At 32.7% G+C, this 16,402-nt stretch overlaps 1 protein-coding gene across 1 annotated transcript; it reads right to left on the bottom strand.

Annotated features, from left to right (window-relative positions):
* Positions 1-1,059: 1,059 nt before the first annotated feature.
* LOC121732957 (tRNA-dihydrouridine(20) synthase [NAD(P)+]-like) lies at positions 1,060-3,441 on the bottom strand. Its single transcript, XM_042123002.1, has 6 exons — positions 3,091-3,441; positions 2,877-3,015; positions 2,221-2,553; positions 1,768-2,055; positions 1,530-1,689; positions 1,060-1,371 (listed from the first exon to the last, which is right to left on the bottom strand). The coding sequence occupies exons 1-6, from the start codon at positions 3,242-3,244 to the stop codon at positions 1,093-1,095; spliced, it is 1,353 nt and encodes a 450-aa protein (XP_041978936.1). The 5' UTR covers positions 3,245-3,441; the 3' UTR covers positions 1,060-1,092.
* Between the last annotated feature and the right edge of the window lie 12,961 nt (positions 3,442-16,402).

Below are 16,402 nucleotides of genomic sequence, written 5' to 3'. Positions count from 1 at the left end.
CTTACGAATTACGAAGAAATTTGTTTGTTTCTGTGCCGTCGAGTAGAGCCTCCGTTCCTCCGGTTTGTGTGTTTGTAAATTGTAAGTGCTGTGAGATTGCTCCTGTGCAAGAACTGAGATAGGACTATTTGTACTTTGTAGAAGTGTTGTGTTCCTTTAAAATGTTTTGAAATAAAATAATGTTCTTGTAATAAATAAAATTTATAAAATTCTGTTATTTTATTTTAATTTTTAATGTACATCTAATATTCTATAAATATTTAGGTACCTATAGTAATATTAAAATCCATAGTACCGCAATAAAAGCGCCATCTGTAACTTTACGACGGTACTAGACCATTGTAAAGTTACAGATGGCGCTTTATTATTATAAAGAGAGTGAGATCTCTATTCCAGTATATAATAAAGTACTCTGTGAACATACCATAATTAAACTAATAATATTTCTCTTTTCAGATCTCAAATACCAAAATTGTTTCATGATTTTTACCAATTCGTTCTTCTTCTTCTTTCGATATTTTTTTATTTCAATACTTGACACTGGCAGAATGTCGCAAAAAGCGATGGTTTGCCGTAAATAAAAGAAGAAGAAGAAGAGTACCTATTGACATTTGACACTTTACTAAACAGAAGTTGACGCTCACGCTGTACAAAATATGTTTGATTTTATTTCATTAATAAAATAAAATAGGTACGGTAGCGTGTGAATTTATAATTGTTATAATAATTATTGCTTTAAGAATATAAAGTATCCTGACGCTTAGTTTCAAGGTGGTACGTTTACAATTTCAAATATGAGCCTTGATGGAAAGACAGTTCCGAAATTGCCCTCAACACAAAATATTTTGGACGATATCATGTCCGATGAGAAGTATATTTTTCATAACAGAAGACTGAATATCACTAGCCAAGATGGCATTCTATTAGACGCATATAACTGTTACATGAATGTGAATAAAATTAAAAAAGACTCAGTAAAACAACAAGACATAAATCAGAAGCTAGAAGAGTTAAATATGGAATTAACCCAGAATATTGATAAAATGAAAAACCAAAGTAACTCAAAGAATAATTTATTGATGTTATAGCTTATCATTTTATTATACTTCCAAGTTTGATCAGCTCTTGTTCTGTTATTAAATTTAAATAAAATAAGCATACCAAGGCAGCACCTTGCTCAGCAAATTTTTTATTTTTTTCCCAAAATGATGAGGTATACTTCTTGCCATCAAATGTAAGTATTGTGCGAAAAAGTTTCTCTACTTGTTGTGTTTCATACTGAGGTATCTTGTAGCCATTTTTTCCAGCCCAGGCATGAAGTTGTGACTTTGGCAAATTAAGATCATTAAAATTTGCACGGATGAAGCAGACCTATAAAAAATGAGTCATTAATCTAAAAACTTTTAAGCAATGCAATCTTTTGTGTTTAATATTGTTTTCAGCCAAAAAAATTGCCCTTGTTTAGTTAAAAACAATAGAAAATAATAATTTAGAAAAAATAATTCGATAAAATATGTACCTAGACCTACCTTCATTTGAGCAACATCTTCTAAATTTATGTCATTTGTTTTAATCTTTTTATTTGGGGGTTCCAGCTCACTAGGTGTAACCTGCCACCTTCCTTGTATACCCATATTTTGGTACATAAGTTGTTTGTCCTTGCAATATTCACCTAAATCCCAAATTGAACTGAAAATAAATATGTTCAAGAAAAAATAATTATAAAAAACTAAATTAAAATTAAAATTTACAATTTTAAACACATACCATATCTGCTCTAGTGTTTGACAATCCAAAAATCTTCTACCTCTTGGTGTTTCCTGTAAATCTCTTAGAATATTTTGTATGCAGTACTTAGTATTGGAAGGAGAGTTATCAAAGTCAACTGCAAGCTTAAGATAATCTTTTATCACTGTATCCATATCCAATAGCCCTTCTTTTCTAAATATAGAGCAATTCCACTCTGCGGCCCGAGCTAGCATCACACTGCTACAACCAGTCAACTCTTTAAACTTAAAAATGTCAGAATACTTTTCAATTTCCTTCGAACCTCCACTGTAAATGAATATAAACATTATTATGTAGGTACAGTAACAATCTATGCTACTGATGGTGTTTTGTCTGAAAATGGGAGTAACAGGGATTGCTTAGTGAAATAATAAAATAATATTAATATTAATTCAATGAGTCACTTTTATCAAATAAAATTTAGTTACTTACTTAGCAATTACAGGAATAGATATTCTCTCAGCAACATATCGTATGATATCAGTATGAACGGGATGCTGAGGTCTTTCATTACGGGTTCTGCCGTGTATACCAATAGCCTTTATACCAGCCTTGGCTAGTTTACTCACAATATTCAATGTTTCTTCTGGAGTTTCAAATATTCTTATTTTACATGTTACAGGTATAGTTACATTTTCCACCAATTTTTTTAAAATATCAAATGCCTTGTCAGAGTTTTCCATCAGTGCAACACCCATTCCACCTTTAACAGAAAACTCCTTTGGACAGCCCATATTTATGTCTATAGCTGCAACATCATTCTCACTGAAAGCAAAAAATTACTTTTACATGGGCCTTAGTTCTTTTGTATGAACCATCAAATTGTTTATATTACATTGTTTTGTTATATCTTTAAACAAGTAATTCTTATATATATATATTTAAATATATAATTGGAATCTCGGAATCAGCTTCAACGATTTTCATGAAATTTAGTATATAGGGGGTTTCGGGGGCGATAAATCGATCTAGCTAGGAATATTTTTTAGAGAATGTCATTTTATTTCGTGAATACCGAGCAAAGCTCTGTCAAATAGCTAGTTGTCCTGATGTGTCATGTGACTATACAACCCAGTATGTGTACTTACACAAGTTTAGCAACCCTAAGGGCTCTGTCTGGATCACATGTACCAAGTTGTAACACAACTTTATCCTTTTCCTCATCACATGTCCGAAAAACAATTGTGCCATCTGTTTGATCAACAAAATCTATAGTGTTTAGAATATCTGAAAACATACAAATTTTTGAAATTCTCTATGTACATGAGACTATAAAATGAATCGAGCCAAGAAAAAAAATACCGTTTTGTTTCCGTTTAGAACGTAAAAACTTCCAGTCAATCAGCTCCTCTGAATATACAATATCAGCTCCATACCTTAAAGCCAATAGTCTCATGGGCAATGTGCCTATTCTTACCATTGGGGCAAGTATAATTTTATTTTCGTACGTAATCATATTTATTAAATAAATAAAACTAAATTAGGCATGTGTAATGTGTTTCAATATCGATCTTATCATTTATCTGTCATTGGATAAGAACCTGCTACATCCCGCAATAGTTATAATGAATAGTTCCTTTTCAGGCAATGTATGCTGTGAATTAATCATCAAATACTTAATTTTAATTAATAACGAAGAAATAATATGATATAAACAAAAAATAGCCCTATTTAGTATTTAGAATTGTCTTCTTCTTCTTCTTTTAAAATATGGCTCCTTGGTGAATCGCCAATGTCAGAGTGCGTTGACGAATACTCTGCCTTATGAGAGGTTTTGTGGAAAAACAAGGGTACGGTAATTATGAAAGGCGTACGGTGTCTGTTGACAATTCCTTAACCTAAAACAAACACAAACATGAAGAGTTAGTACCACACCTTTTAATTTAATTTGGTTAGTATGTATATATGTACACAAAGTTTTTACAAAGGGAGTATTTAGAAAGGATAAGACGGCTTTTAAATTGCTAGGGCGAGGGATGTTAGGAGGAAGAATATCATATAGAGAGGATTGGTACTTGGGACAAGAGAAAAAAATGTGATCTAAAGTGCCCTCGTCTATGCCACACTCACAAAGGGAACTGTCTCTAACCCTAATCTTGGCTAAGAAAACAGGTGAACAGCAGTGACCCAGTCTGATTCGGCAAACTGTTGAGCACACTGTTTTGCTTGCTTCTTTAAATTTAGAAAACCAGGGCTTAACCGGGATATTATTCTGGATATCAAAATAGTATTTACCCTTATTCACACTGGTTCGTGTCCACTCATTATTCCAATTGGTATACATGTTGTCTTTAGCTAAGGGAAATCCTGGCAATAAACCATATAGTGGCTAGAGGCACCTGTTGTTATTGCGGCTTTAGCATATGGGCATTTTCAAAAAAACGTGTACCCTTGCAAAAATATGTCTATATTTTTTAAGGTCATTTATTTACCTTTATTTGAATGTCATATACAAGGAAAAATATTGAACTAATGGAATAAGTAAAAAAGAACGCTGAAAACGTTATATTATTCTGATATTATTGAAACAAAATCGAATTTTCGACGAAACAGATTCCGTTGTGCGACTAAATGTAAAATATAATTTAATACAAAAAAATACAGCAATAAATGGATTTCTTCGTTAATTTAATCTAATGAAATGCATATTTAATTGTTTATTAAAAAAAATTTTGATAATTTCAAGGATCAACAAGAGTAGCAATTATTTTTAATCCATAGTGTGACTATGTGACCTATCCACTAGGTTATTTTTCATTTTTTTACATGAGTAAGTAATATTTAATATATATAAAGAAGTTTTTATAACACAAAAACCTTTTCTTTAAACATTTTTATTGTTGCACTACTTATAAAAGTAAAAAATTCTTTGATTTCATAGATTTAACTTCAATAATTAGAGGGACGAACATCTCATAATCATAAAGATGTGTTCACATGTCTACGAATTCCTAAGTTATTAATGACATCGGATTATATGCACGATCAAAGTGCCGAAATATCCATGCAAATATGCACGAAAAATGGTCGAAATATGCACAAAATATGCACAATCAAAAGTCACTTAATATTAAAATTTATTATTTTTTTGAAGACTTTTCCGGTAGTGACATTAATAAAAGCGCCAATTTTTATAATTTCATAAAATCCAGGATTTTTAATTTCTTGAAATAAAGACTTTTTATTTATTTATTATACGCCAATAATAATTTTCTACCAACATTTTCCGATTGCAATCTTAATGCCCATGGAAGTTAAACTACCGAAATATGCACTATCAACGAAAAATTGCCAAAATATGCACTATCGCCTAAAAAGTGACATTATATGCATTTGCATATGCAAGTATGCAAATGCATATAATCTGATGTCTAGTTATTATAAATCTGCAAATAACAACGACTAAAATGATTTTCAACTTTACTGATAGAAAAGTAGTGGAAATAAAATCAAAATTAAAAAAAAAAAAAACTTTTAGGTACTTAAATTTTAAATATTTGTTATTGTTAAGTAAAGGAGACGCCTTGATAATTTGGCTGTAGCGATATCGATTTTTCTCAGCAATGACTAAAGCTAAAAAATTAAAGTTCATTGTCAGTATTTAATCAATCAATCAAAAGTAACTTAATATTAAAATTTATTATTATTTTTAAGACTTTTCCGGTAGTGACATTAATAAAAGCGCCAATTTTTATAATTTCATAAAATCAAAATTTTTAATTTCTTGAAATAAAGCCTTTTTAGTTTTTATTTATTTATTATACGCCAATAACAATTGTCTACCAATATTTTCCGATTGCCATCTTAATGCCCATAGAAGTTAAACTACCGAAATATGCAAAATTGCCAAAATATGCACTATCGCCTAAAAAGTGACATTATAATATGCATTTGCATATGCAAGTATGCAATGCATATAATCCGATGTCTAGATGCAAAGAAAACTAGCAATCTAAAACATATCCAAAACGGTTTTTTACTTTAACGCGGCGTCACCTTAACACATAAGTAATAAAAAATATATTTGTACGTTAATCGTACCAGTTTAAAAATCACCAATTTTCTTAATAAAATCTGTGAATAAAAAAATAATTTATTTAAAATGTGAACTAAGCCTTATGCTTTCCGCCTGTTGTGACTTGTCCGTTCCATTATATGTGACCATACGAAAAGTCACAAGTCGGAAGTCACGTAATATTACTTTCTTTTACTTTTAAAGTGTTTGTAAATAACCGATAATAGTTATCACAATTTCATTTTTTTTACTAAATACTAAGCTAATTTTGCAACGTGTCAACAGTAAAAACAGTTGGAGAAAGTATAATAATGCTTACAAAATATGGTCACTTATCTGAACAAATAAACCGTTCCTGAAGAACCATCCAACCTGCGTCCGCGTCTTGTAGCAGATTTTTAACTACTAAATTCAAATTGAAGTTTCTCGATGTACAATGAAATATAGTGCTATCATTTAGTGCCGAAAATATTTTTGTAGTATGTTTATAAAACTAAAAAAAACGGTCACTAAACCGAACATTCCGGCCGGGTTGTTTTTTCATGATTATAATTTTAATTAATTTGTAGTTAAATTATGTTAGATTTTTCAATAACAAGAAATAACAATTGATACATTAAGTATTTAGGAATCTAACATATGTTTTTTAAGTAACTTACTTTAAGAAAAAAAATAGTTATTAAAGATTTTGTTACAACTTCTGGGAAGGGGACAGGTGAATTTAATAGGTTTCGGTACTTAAAAACCCTTATAAATCTCATACTAAATAAAATTTTATACAAACGTGAATGTATTTTAATAAAAGAAAACTTGTTTTTGCTCCTACATTAAAATTACAAAATGTTAGTATGTAATTTTTTACAAATAATCTGTAGCGAAGTCAAGGGACAAGGTAAAAACCAGGGGTACACATTTTTTTGAAAATGCCCATATGCATCTACGTTTTCATTGCCAGTAATTCCACTATGTCCTGGTATCCAAGCCAGAACAACTTGGATATGTTCTGTGTAGCACTTAAGGAGAAGCTGTCTTATTTTCAAGACCAAAGGAAATTTGCACTTGGAGCGAAACTAATTGGAGTTAATGGCCTCCAGGGTACTTCTAGAATCCGACAATATGATAGATTTATTGAGATGGTGTGACTCAACAAAGGTAAGTGCCTCTAAGATAGCTAGGGTTTCCCCTGTAAACACAGATGAATTTGGAGGTAATTTAAAATTTAGCACCACATTGACTCTAGGGATATATACAGCCACTCCAACACAGCTGCCCTCCGAGAGCTTAGATGCATCTGTGAAAATAAGTAGCCAGTCCCCAAAATGCTGATTAATAATTTTTTTGAACTGAGTTTTAGCAAAAACGGAGCCCTTCTCCATTGGAAAATTTAGAAGCACTTTTGGATGGAGTGCATTATAGGGAGTGGAAAAGAGGGGGTTTAATCTAGATTGGAAAATAGGGCAAGGTAGACGGGAGAGTTTTTGGATTTTTCACATTAACACATAAAATCATAATTTTTCTGAAAGCCCAAATTGACAACATGCCGACCGGATCAGACAGATTGTCAGAGACAACAAAAACAGATGAAAAAAGAGGTATACCAACTCAAATCACGCTTCTCTTTCTACCACGCAGTGATAATGACATCTCGCTTGCTTAGCCCTTTGATTCTCTATTACCGATAGGTAATATTAACTCTATGGTGCAACATAATATCAAGTTTATTATTTGCCAGTGTTTAGGATATTATGATGATGCAGGAATTAACGATATTCGTATAACCCTGTTCCTATGCTTTGGGTTAAGTGTGCGCAGTCCCTTATGTGGCGAACAGTATTCTGAACCACGACTGAAGATTGGATTGAATTAAGCTTTTGTGGAGTCTGGTGGCAAAAAGCCAGATCGGTGTATAAGCGTCAAAAGTGTGTAATGTTATGTCCTACTTACTAGGACATAACAAAGGAGTCGGTCTGCATATTTTATGTAATAAAAGTGTTAATAAAGATTTTTATTGAACATTCAATGCTAGATATTGTTGAGTTTTGTGGTTCCGCTAAATAATAAACCATAAGAATGGTCAAAGAATGCCTCAAACACGTGCATTTAATATTAAATACGTAAGTTTTGAACAACGTTTTTTGGGCTTTTCAATCGGTATTTTTGTTAGCTTATAAAATAATTTATAAGTTTATTAATTCCTTATTCGTGCTATGTAAGGCATTAGTGCTAAAATGTCACATCAATTAAGAATTTGGCTATAAAAATTGCATAGCTTTTTACGTGTATTTACGGATTCTCATCACTTGAACTATAGTTAATCGTTATCATGAACTAATTGACTTTCTTTCCTGTATCATAATGTGCTTCGAAATAATCGACAAATTGAAATATTCAAGAAAATAAACGCACACTACTTGTATGAAAATAAGCACAAAATGGCCACGCGATGACGGGCTAAGACTACCGTAAAACTGGCTGAATAGGGACGTAGGTGTAAATAGGGACGAAACCGATAAAAATATTTTAAAAGAAACCTTATAGTCATGCTATAAGGTGTCAAGTATTTTTTGGTTTTAAAGTGAAGTAGAATTATTATTCCTTTTAATGGCAACACTCAATCGCCATGAAGTTGGCTACAAGACATTGAGACTTCAGTTCAAAAAGTGCCTTCAAATAACGGTGAATTATGTCGCTCCAAACTTTACCAATAAAAAAGTAAATAGTGTATTCTTTGTTGTAAAAGTGAATTTTATTTTATCTTTATTTATTCTTAAATACAATAGCACACGGTAAGAACTTGTTTTTTACTTGTTATAGCTAGGAAACCTACATTTTTGCAAGTCATACATTTTTATCTTGAATAGTAGTAAATGGGGATGAGAATTGGGTGAATAGGGATCAGTGCTAGGCTGAAAGGGACGCCGTATTAAATTAATAGATACGAGTAAGAGATGTATGTAGACGATAAATATGTGGAATGAAACAATTTCACTAGGGCTGTTACAATATACTTTTGTAATCTATATGAATAAAAATGAATCCATAATATCAAATATGTCCCTTGGTCACGTGGTCACGACATCAAGCGTAAACGGCTCGATCGATTTCGTTGAATTTTGGTATAGAGATACTTTGAGTCCCGGAAAAATGTACGGTTACTGCACAATATACTTTTATGATTTGCGCAAAAACTATTCAATCGATTTTGATGAATTTTGGTATGGAGATATGTACTTTGAGTCTCGGGAATGGACAAGGGATACTTTTTGTCCCGGAAAATGTACGGTTCCCGCACAATAAGACATTATAATGACTATTTTTTTCTTTATTGTGACAACCCTGACAAATTTCCCTAATAACCCTGCTTTCATCCCTATTAAGTGCCATCTGAAGTATAAATAGGGATGACCTTATTTTTATTAATATTACAAGAACGGCACAGCTTAAACATATTTTTACGATCTTGTAGCTTAATTCAAGAGTTAATTCAAAAATTTGAACAGTGCACGAAAGCTAGACTTTACACAGTTACAAGTATTTTCAGTTCAAAGTTGAAAACTGTCCCTATTAAGCCAGTTTTACGGTACAGCTATACTATAATACTTTATCTATGGTTTTGACGGTTGACACTGGCGTCTGACAAATTAAAATGACATGTCACATGACTCATGAGACATCTCAATCACAGATTACTAGTATATATTTGTAGAATCTCAATTCTCATTACCTACCTACAGTAATCTGTGTTACCTACTAATATTTTGAAGGTTAAAAAAATACACAAAACAAAATATTGTAATTTGTAACATGATTGTAACTTTGTGATTGTAATTTGTTGTACCTAACATACAAAAAGAAATAAAACAGCAGATATTTTATATTTTTTCCTTACCGAATTATCTTTTACCTAAAGTAGCAGTTTATTACAAAAAATCTCCCGCACGGAAAAAATCAGGAATTAGGGAACTCTTGAGCAACAAACATTTATACCCTCGCCGGATACATTCTGAAAGGTTAATTTTCTTGCTAAGAAATATGAAGCCAACTGTTGCGGCTGATGAAATGTTTCCAGAAGGAGTTGGTCCTTATATGGATTTAGAAGAGGTAGGTACTTTATGATTTTGAGTTGTGGTATAAAACGCTTTATTCATTTAATAAATGATAATGGTTAATAATATACTCACGGGGACAGACTATTCAATCTGTTCAAAACAAATAATTTGACCACACTTTTTACTCAACATACCTTGTCTATATTTTTATTTTCAATTGCAGGCCGGTGGACCTTCCAATCTCCTTATGGATTTAGCTGCCAACGAGAAGGCAGTACATGCTGATTTCTTCAATGGTAATTTTTTATGCCTATTGTTGATTATCACAGGATCAAAAATTATGCACTCGGAAGCACAAAAAATTAGCTGTTAACTATCCTTTTTTTATAAATGGTACTCCTTTTTTGAAGGGACTACAAACACATTTTACTCTTGGTGTCGCAGGCTGCAAACAAAATTATTTAGGAATAAAAAATAATGTTGATCAAAATTAGGGGTTTATTATTTTTATCTCATGTATGCTGTTAAAGTTGCCGCATGTGAAGCGGCAACCAAAATCAGCTCAGCTGTTCTCAAGCTTAGAGCTAAGCAACACATTAAGCCATTCGTGTTTATATTAATAGATTATGCTGTATTAATTTAATTTTTTTTTCTTTTTCAGATTTTGAAGATCTTTTCGATGATGATGACCTAAATTAGTATTTTGAAAATATGTAGCTATAAAATATCACATTATCTTTTCTTTTATTATTTACTTTGTCTTTTAGATAATTCATATTCTTTAAGATTTACCAGAGCTTGTTGACTGCATCCATCATCTACTCCTGTACAATATCAACTCTGTACCTCAGAGGTATACAATAGTAACTCCACTTTTTTTGAAAATGAGTTTTTTGCACCATTAAAATCGCAAAATCCAGTTCTACTTAATGGTATACGATATTAAATCCTATTACATCTAGAAAAAGAAATATCCAATCGTATATAACATTAAATCCACTAAAGTCTAACTGGTAAAGGACCTCAAATGGACCTACTATGTCAAACCTCTACGCTTTGCGCGTACGTAATATTATTCATTAAACTTTCATTGGACAAAACGAGAGGTAAACAATAGTATCTCCTTTAAACGTCTTATGCTATTGATCTTTATTTCTTGGTGTTAAGATACTTTTTACAATGCCAAAAATTGTTAGTAGTTTAGTTCACATGATTCTTGTGGTAGTTTTAACTCATAGTAATTACCGAACAAAATATTATTACAACGATAATTCTCGTTTACATACTATCATATTAGGTTTCTATTAAGCTAACACTAGGATTTAAAAACGGGATGACTATTTACCGTGTTCAGGGCCTGTTTCGTCGCTTCCTGATAAAGTGCCGGATAGGCTATCCACAACTTATTTGACATATTCTCCATAATCTGTCAAGTCAAGTGGTGGATAGCCTATCCGGCACTTGTCAGGAAGTGGTGAAAAAAAAACAATCACCCTTATTACTTTGTTTTGAGCTTCAGATATTCCAGCGCTGTTGTAAGCGCTGAAATCACACTAATATTATAAAAAATGTGAAAGTTTCTTTGTTTGGACAACTGTCCGTCAATCACGCTGAAACTAAACGGATTTTGATGAATTTATAATATTATGTATTACCCTGTCTATATATAGACAGGGTATGAGCTGAAAAAAAATCCATTTGGGGGAGAATATTCTGCTATTGTATGAATGCAATTCAGAAAAAATGAGATTGGTTCAATGTTCTCCAAAACTTCTTTTGACCAGGAAACATTCAAAAAGTTAGTTTTAATATATTATAAACGGAGAGGATTTTCTGTATCCACGCAGAAACCTATTCGAGAAACACAAAACCTCTTTCGATACTCAAATATAATGACTTACAAAATAGATACCAGCCATGTCCACGACTATTATAGGAATCTTCTATGTGCAGAATATGTCCCTCGACTTACCTAAAGCGTGCGAGTAGCTGTGTTGGTTATCCATACTTCCATATCCATAGACCATATCCTACTCTTACTAATATTATAAATCCAAAAATGTGTCTGTCTGTTAGTCTGTTACCTCTTCATGCCCAAACCGCTGACCTGATTTTGCTGAAACTAATATTTTAAATGCGAAAGTGTGTATGTCTGTCTATTTATTACCTCTTCACGCCCAAACTGCTGAACTGTTTTTGCTGAAATTTGGTATGAAGATACTTTGAGTCCCGGGAAAGGACATGGGATGCTTCTTATCCCGGAAACATGTACAGTTTCCGCGCGTTAAACGAGATTTGGTTCAACGGACTTGCGGGGGCCATCTAGTTTAAAATACATTGTATTTTGGTTTTAGCTTTGTGAAGTAACTTTTGTTTTCATTTTGCTAGTAAACCTCTCAGAAATTCTATAATAATTCCATCACGCTACATACTGACTAGAGACATAATGTTTCTAAATGCCGAATTCCAATAACACCCACAAACGAGGTTTATTTAGAGGTAAACAGAAGTATGATAATATCTTAATGCTTTCTTAAAACACCTTAGTTCATTTATGTTGCAAGGTAAATAACCTCAAGTCCACAAAATCAGACAAGAATTAATTTTAATATAATATTGTTATTACAATATAATTTCAACAAATAATAATAAAACATAATGTTCAGTTTGTTGCAATATCTTTAAAGCTACTATGTCAAAATTGCATTCAAAGTTTCGCTCCACGCATTTTTGCCTGTCCTGTAAATTTTTTGTTTTGGCAGTTAATGTTGTATACCTCTGAGGTACAGAACTAAGGGTGCTTGTTGCACAACATTTCAATTTTGCATTTTCCACTAAAAAATCCCTAAATATATAACAAAAAGTGGGCCCAAAAACACAGGAAAACTCTTTCCTGTCAGTTTTTACTTTTTCCGACTCTTTTCTTGTCAGTTTTTCTGTCTCTTTCCTGACAGTATTTCGCTGGTTTGTGAGAATAGTGACTGAACTAAAAAATATTGATTTTAGAGGATAGCGTTTTTTAATATCTGTGTAAATATTTTAGTACCCCAGAATGTAAATGATTTATTGAGGGATTGAATGTACTGATTAAAAGAAAAGTCGTAGTATTAAAAACATTTTTTTAAACAAAACAACAAACGTCATACAACCCTTTGTATGACGATTTTTATGTCTAGTATTAATGACGTTTTTGTTTTCATGAGACTCCAAATTATAAAAATCAAATAACAACCAACCTTATTGGCATACCTGTCGTGTATACCTATGAAACATACGCCAAATGCCAATCGAAAGAAAAGGTGTTTACAAACAACAAATATTCTTTGACAAAATGTCGTAAATAATATATTTTGAGTTATTTCAGTTTGAAAATGTAAAATAAATAACATTTTAGCTACATTTAACACACAGACTTAACCGCTTTATGAAAAAAAAAGGATCAAATGTTTTATTCCAATTACCCAGTTTGCCATTAGATTCTGGTAAACCTACAATTGCTTACATAATATTTGAAATGTTTCATTTGATGCCCCACACGACACCGTCAGGATTTTTTTTTGTTCTTTAAGTCCCCTAGATGGCGCTACAGTCAATTTAAAGCATAAAGTTAATGTACTATATTAACTTTATGATTTAAATTTTAAAGTGATGGTCATGAAGCCTATAACTAGAACTAAAGGCTCAACTCACACAATATCTTCGGGAAATTCACACTTCACTATGCAGAGGAGAGAACTCAACTCAAGAACAGTACAAAATATATGGAACAAAACTACAAACAAGCGCAAACACAAAAGCAATCGCCATATATTTTGTGACCTGATAATTTGACCACAGAGGAAAATATTTTCTATAAAATAATTTTAGTTTAAGTAATTTATTGTATATGTTACGCTCAAAGATCGAAAACGCTCAGTTAGCGGAAAAATAGCTCACTTAGTTTCACAAATTCGCGTTGCGGCTCTAATGAAAACGGCCACGACGCCTTTTGGCAGTCACAAAAAGACCATAACGCGAAATTCGTGTCGTGGCTAATATTCAACTCTTTTTAGGGTTCCGTACCCAAAGGGTAAAAACGGGACCCTATTACTTTGATGTCTGTCCGTCTGTCTCCAGGCTGAAACTCAAGAACCACTATAGCTAGACATCTGAAAATTTCACAAGTTATGGATATCTGTTGCCGCTATAACAACAAATACTAAAAATAAAATAACATTAATATTTAAGGGGACTCCCATACAACAAACGATTTTTTTGGCCTTTTTTCTCTATATCAATAATGGCAACAGGTACTTGATTTTTTCTCAAAGTCCTTAGTTATATATATTCTTTGATATTTAATAATAATATTTTTTCCCCCTTTCAACATCTGCAATCGGCTAGTTAGAACCATAATCAGATCTTATCCATTATTAAATTGGGTTTTATTTGTCCAAACTCCATTAAGTAAGTCCAACTTTTCTGTATTGGCCATTATCCTATGGCCCTATCTTTTGTCAATGTCCAGTATATTCCACTTTTTTAGTCGTGATTTATGCGTATTACTAGTAATGAGGGCTCTTGCTAGTGTGTTTACATGTTCCTGTAATCTCTTTTTGTATTCGGTGCTGTGTCGTTTTGCTTCCTCTTTAACACTTAGAATGTTAAGATGTTCGTGAATTTCTGTATTGCGTGTGAACCAAGGTGCATTGGTAATGGTTCTTAGGGTCTTGTTTTGAAATCTTTGCAGTATTTCAAGGTTCGAGTTACTTGCTGAGCCCCATAACTCTATTCCATAGAACCAGATTGGTTTCACAATACTTTTATACACTAGTATTTAATTGTGTAGCTGCGATGATCGTCCTATGAGCCAGTTCAGGTTGCTAAGCTGGAAATTTGCCTCATTTTTCTTTGTTTTTAGGTGTATAGCCCAGGTAAGTCTCCTATCCAGAGTGAAGCCCAGATATTTGACAGCTGTTTTGTGTGGTAGGATATCTCCATCTAGTGTAACTGGCTTACAGTTTTCTTTACGGAGAGTAAAGGTAACATGGGTAGATTTGGTGCTACTGGCCTTGGTACGCCACTTTTACGACCTTGCAGTATGTCTGAGGCCTTATTTGGATTATTATCACTCGCAAGGCAGGCTGTATCATCTGCATATGTTGCTGTTTCTACGCCATCCGAAGTTGGGAGATCAGAAGTGAATAAAGAGTATAGGACTGGTCCAAGTACAGAGCCCTGAGGTACAGATGCTTCTATATTGTACATTGTTGATAGTTCATCTTCAAACTTGACTTGGAATTTCCGATCTTGTAGGTAAGATTTTAGGATCATAAAAAGTGCATTCGATAGGATGCTTTTCAATTTAAATAATAGTCCCTTGTGCCATACTTTGTCAAATGCTTGTTGTACGTCCAAGAACACCGCTGAACAATATTCTGTGTTCTCCAGGGTCTGTCTGATTTTATGGACTACACGGTGAACCTGTTCTATTGAAGAATGTCGAGGTCTGAAGCCAAATTGGTGATCTGGAATTGCTTTGTTCTTCTTGATTTCAGACTGAAGTCTTATTAATAGCACCTTTTCAAATACCTTCGACAAGATGGGCAAGAGACTTATAGGTCGATAGGAGTTTGGTTGTGTTGATGGCTTTCCAGGCTCGGGAGTCATTTTTACCATGGATATCTTCCATATGCTTGGAAAATGAAGTACTCTCATTATACCATTAAACAGTATTTTTAAGAATATAATGGCTTTTCTGGGTAGTTTCTTTAAGATTTCTCCGGTTATTAAGTCATATCCAGGTGCTTTCTTATTTTTTAAGGTCTTAATAGTTCTTATTACTTCCGCTGGAGTCGTTGGTTTTATAGGGAGGCTTAGTTGTTGGTCACTGTTTATTACTTCATCAATTCCCTTCTCAAATTCAGCTGCAGAGGATAGGAATGATAATATTTAAATAAAATAAAAAATTAAGGGGGGCTCCCATGCAAAAAACACAATTTTTGGCCTAATTTTGCTCTATAATGGTACGGAACCCTTCGTGCGCGAGTCCGACTCGCACTTGGCCGATTATTCCAGATTGATTAATCGTTCACAGGTATGGAAGATTATAATATTTGAATTACCACGCGTACTACAAAATATTTTTTCTTTTACTAAATCACTGCAAACATGTATGGAGGGTATCTGGAGGAGAACAATCTTATATGGGGGATATTTGAAAAAGTGTCCAGCTGTACGCAGTAAATAACATTTGAAAAATCCTCCAAGAGTGGCGCTAGCTGCAGCAAAGGGTATGGAATGAATGTAGCCATTGGTGACAAAATATGAATTGAAGTATATTAAAATATAACCTAAAATAGCTGAAATAAAAGCTGCTAAATGATTTAAAATTTACCCTGTTGCTACTGTAGCGCCACCCTAATTTAACGCATTTCAGCGGACACTTTTTACATACAGAGAAAGTTCTCCTCCATCTACACTCCATAATAACGTGTTTATCATTATTATTTATAAAATGTCCATAGTTCCATACTATCTGTACTAATATTATTATTACCATTACCTACTG

Source organism: Aricia agestis, chromosome 1 (genome assembly GCF_905147365.1).
Source record: "Aricia agestis chromosome 1, ilAriAges1.1, whole genome shotgun sequence".
Classification (NCBI taxonomy): domain Eukaryota; kingdom Metazoa; phylum Arthropoda; class Insecta; order Lepidoptera; family Lycaenidae; genus Aricia; species Aricia agestis.
This window is presented reverse-complemented; position numbering and strand designations above follow the sequence as displayed.

Coding starts and splice junctions, on each gene's coding strand:
- LOC121732957 (XM_042123002.1), bottom strand. CDS start 3,244: ATGATTACGTACGAAAATAAAATTATACTTGCCCCAATGGTAAGAATA. Junction 2,554..2,876: donor CTTAGGGTTGCTAAACTTGT/GTAAGTACACAT, acceptor TTTTGCTTTCAG/TGAGAATGATGTTGCAGCTA. Junction 1,372..1,529: donor AAGATGTTGCTCAAATGAAG/GTAGGTCTAGGT, acceptor CATTTTTTATAG/GTCTGCTTCATCCGTGCAAA.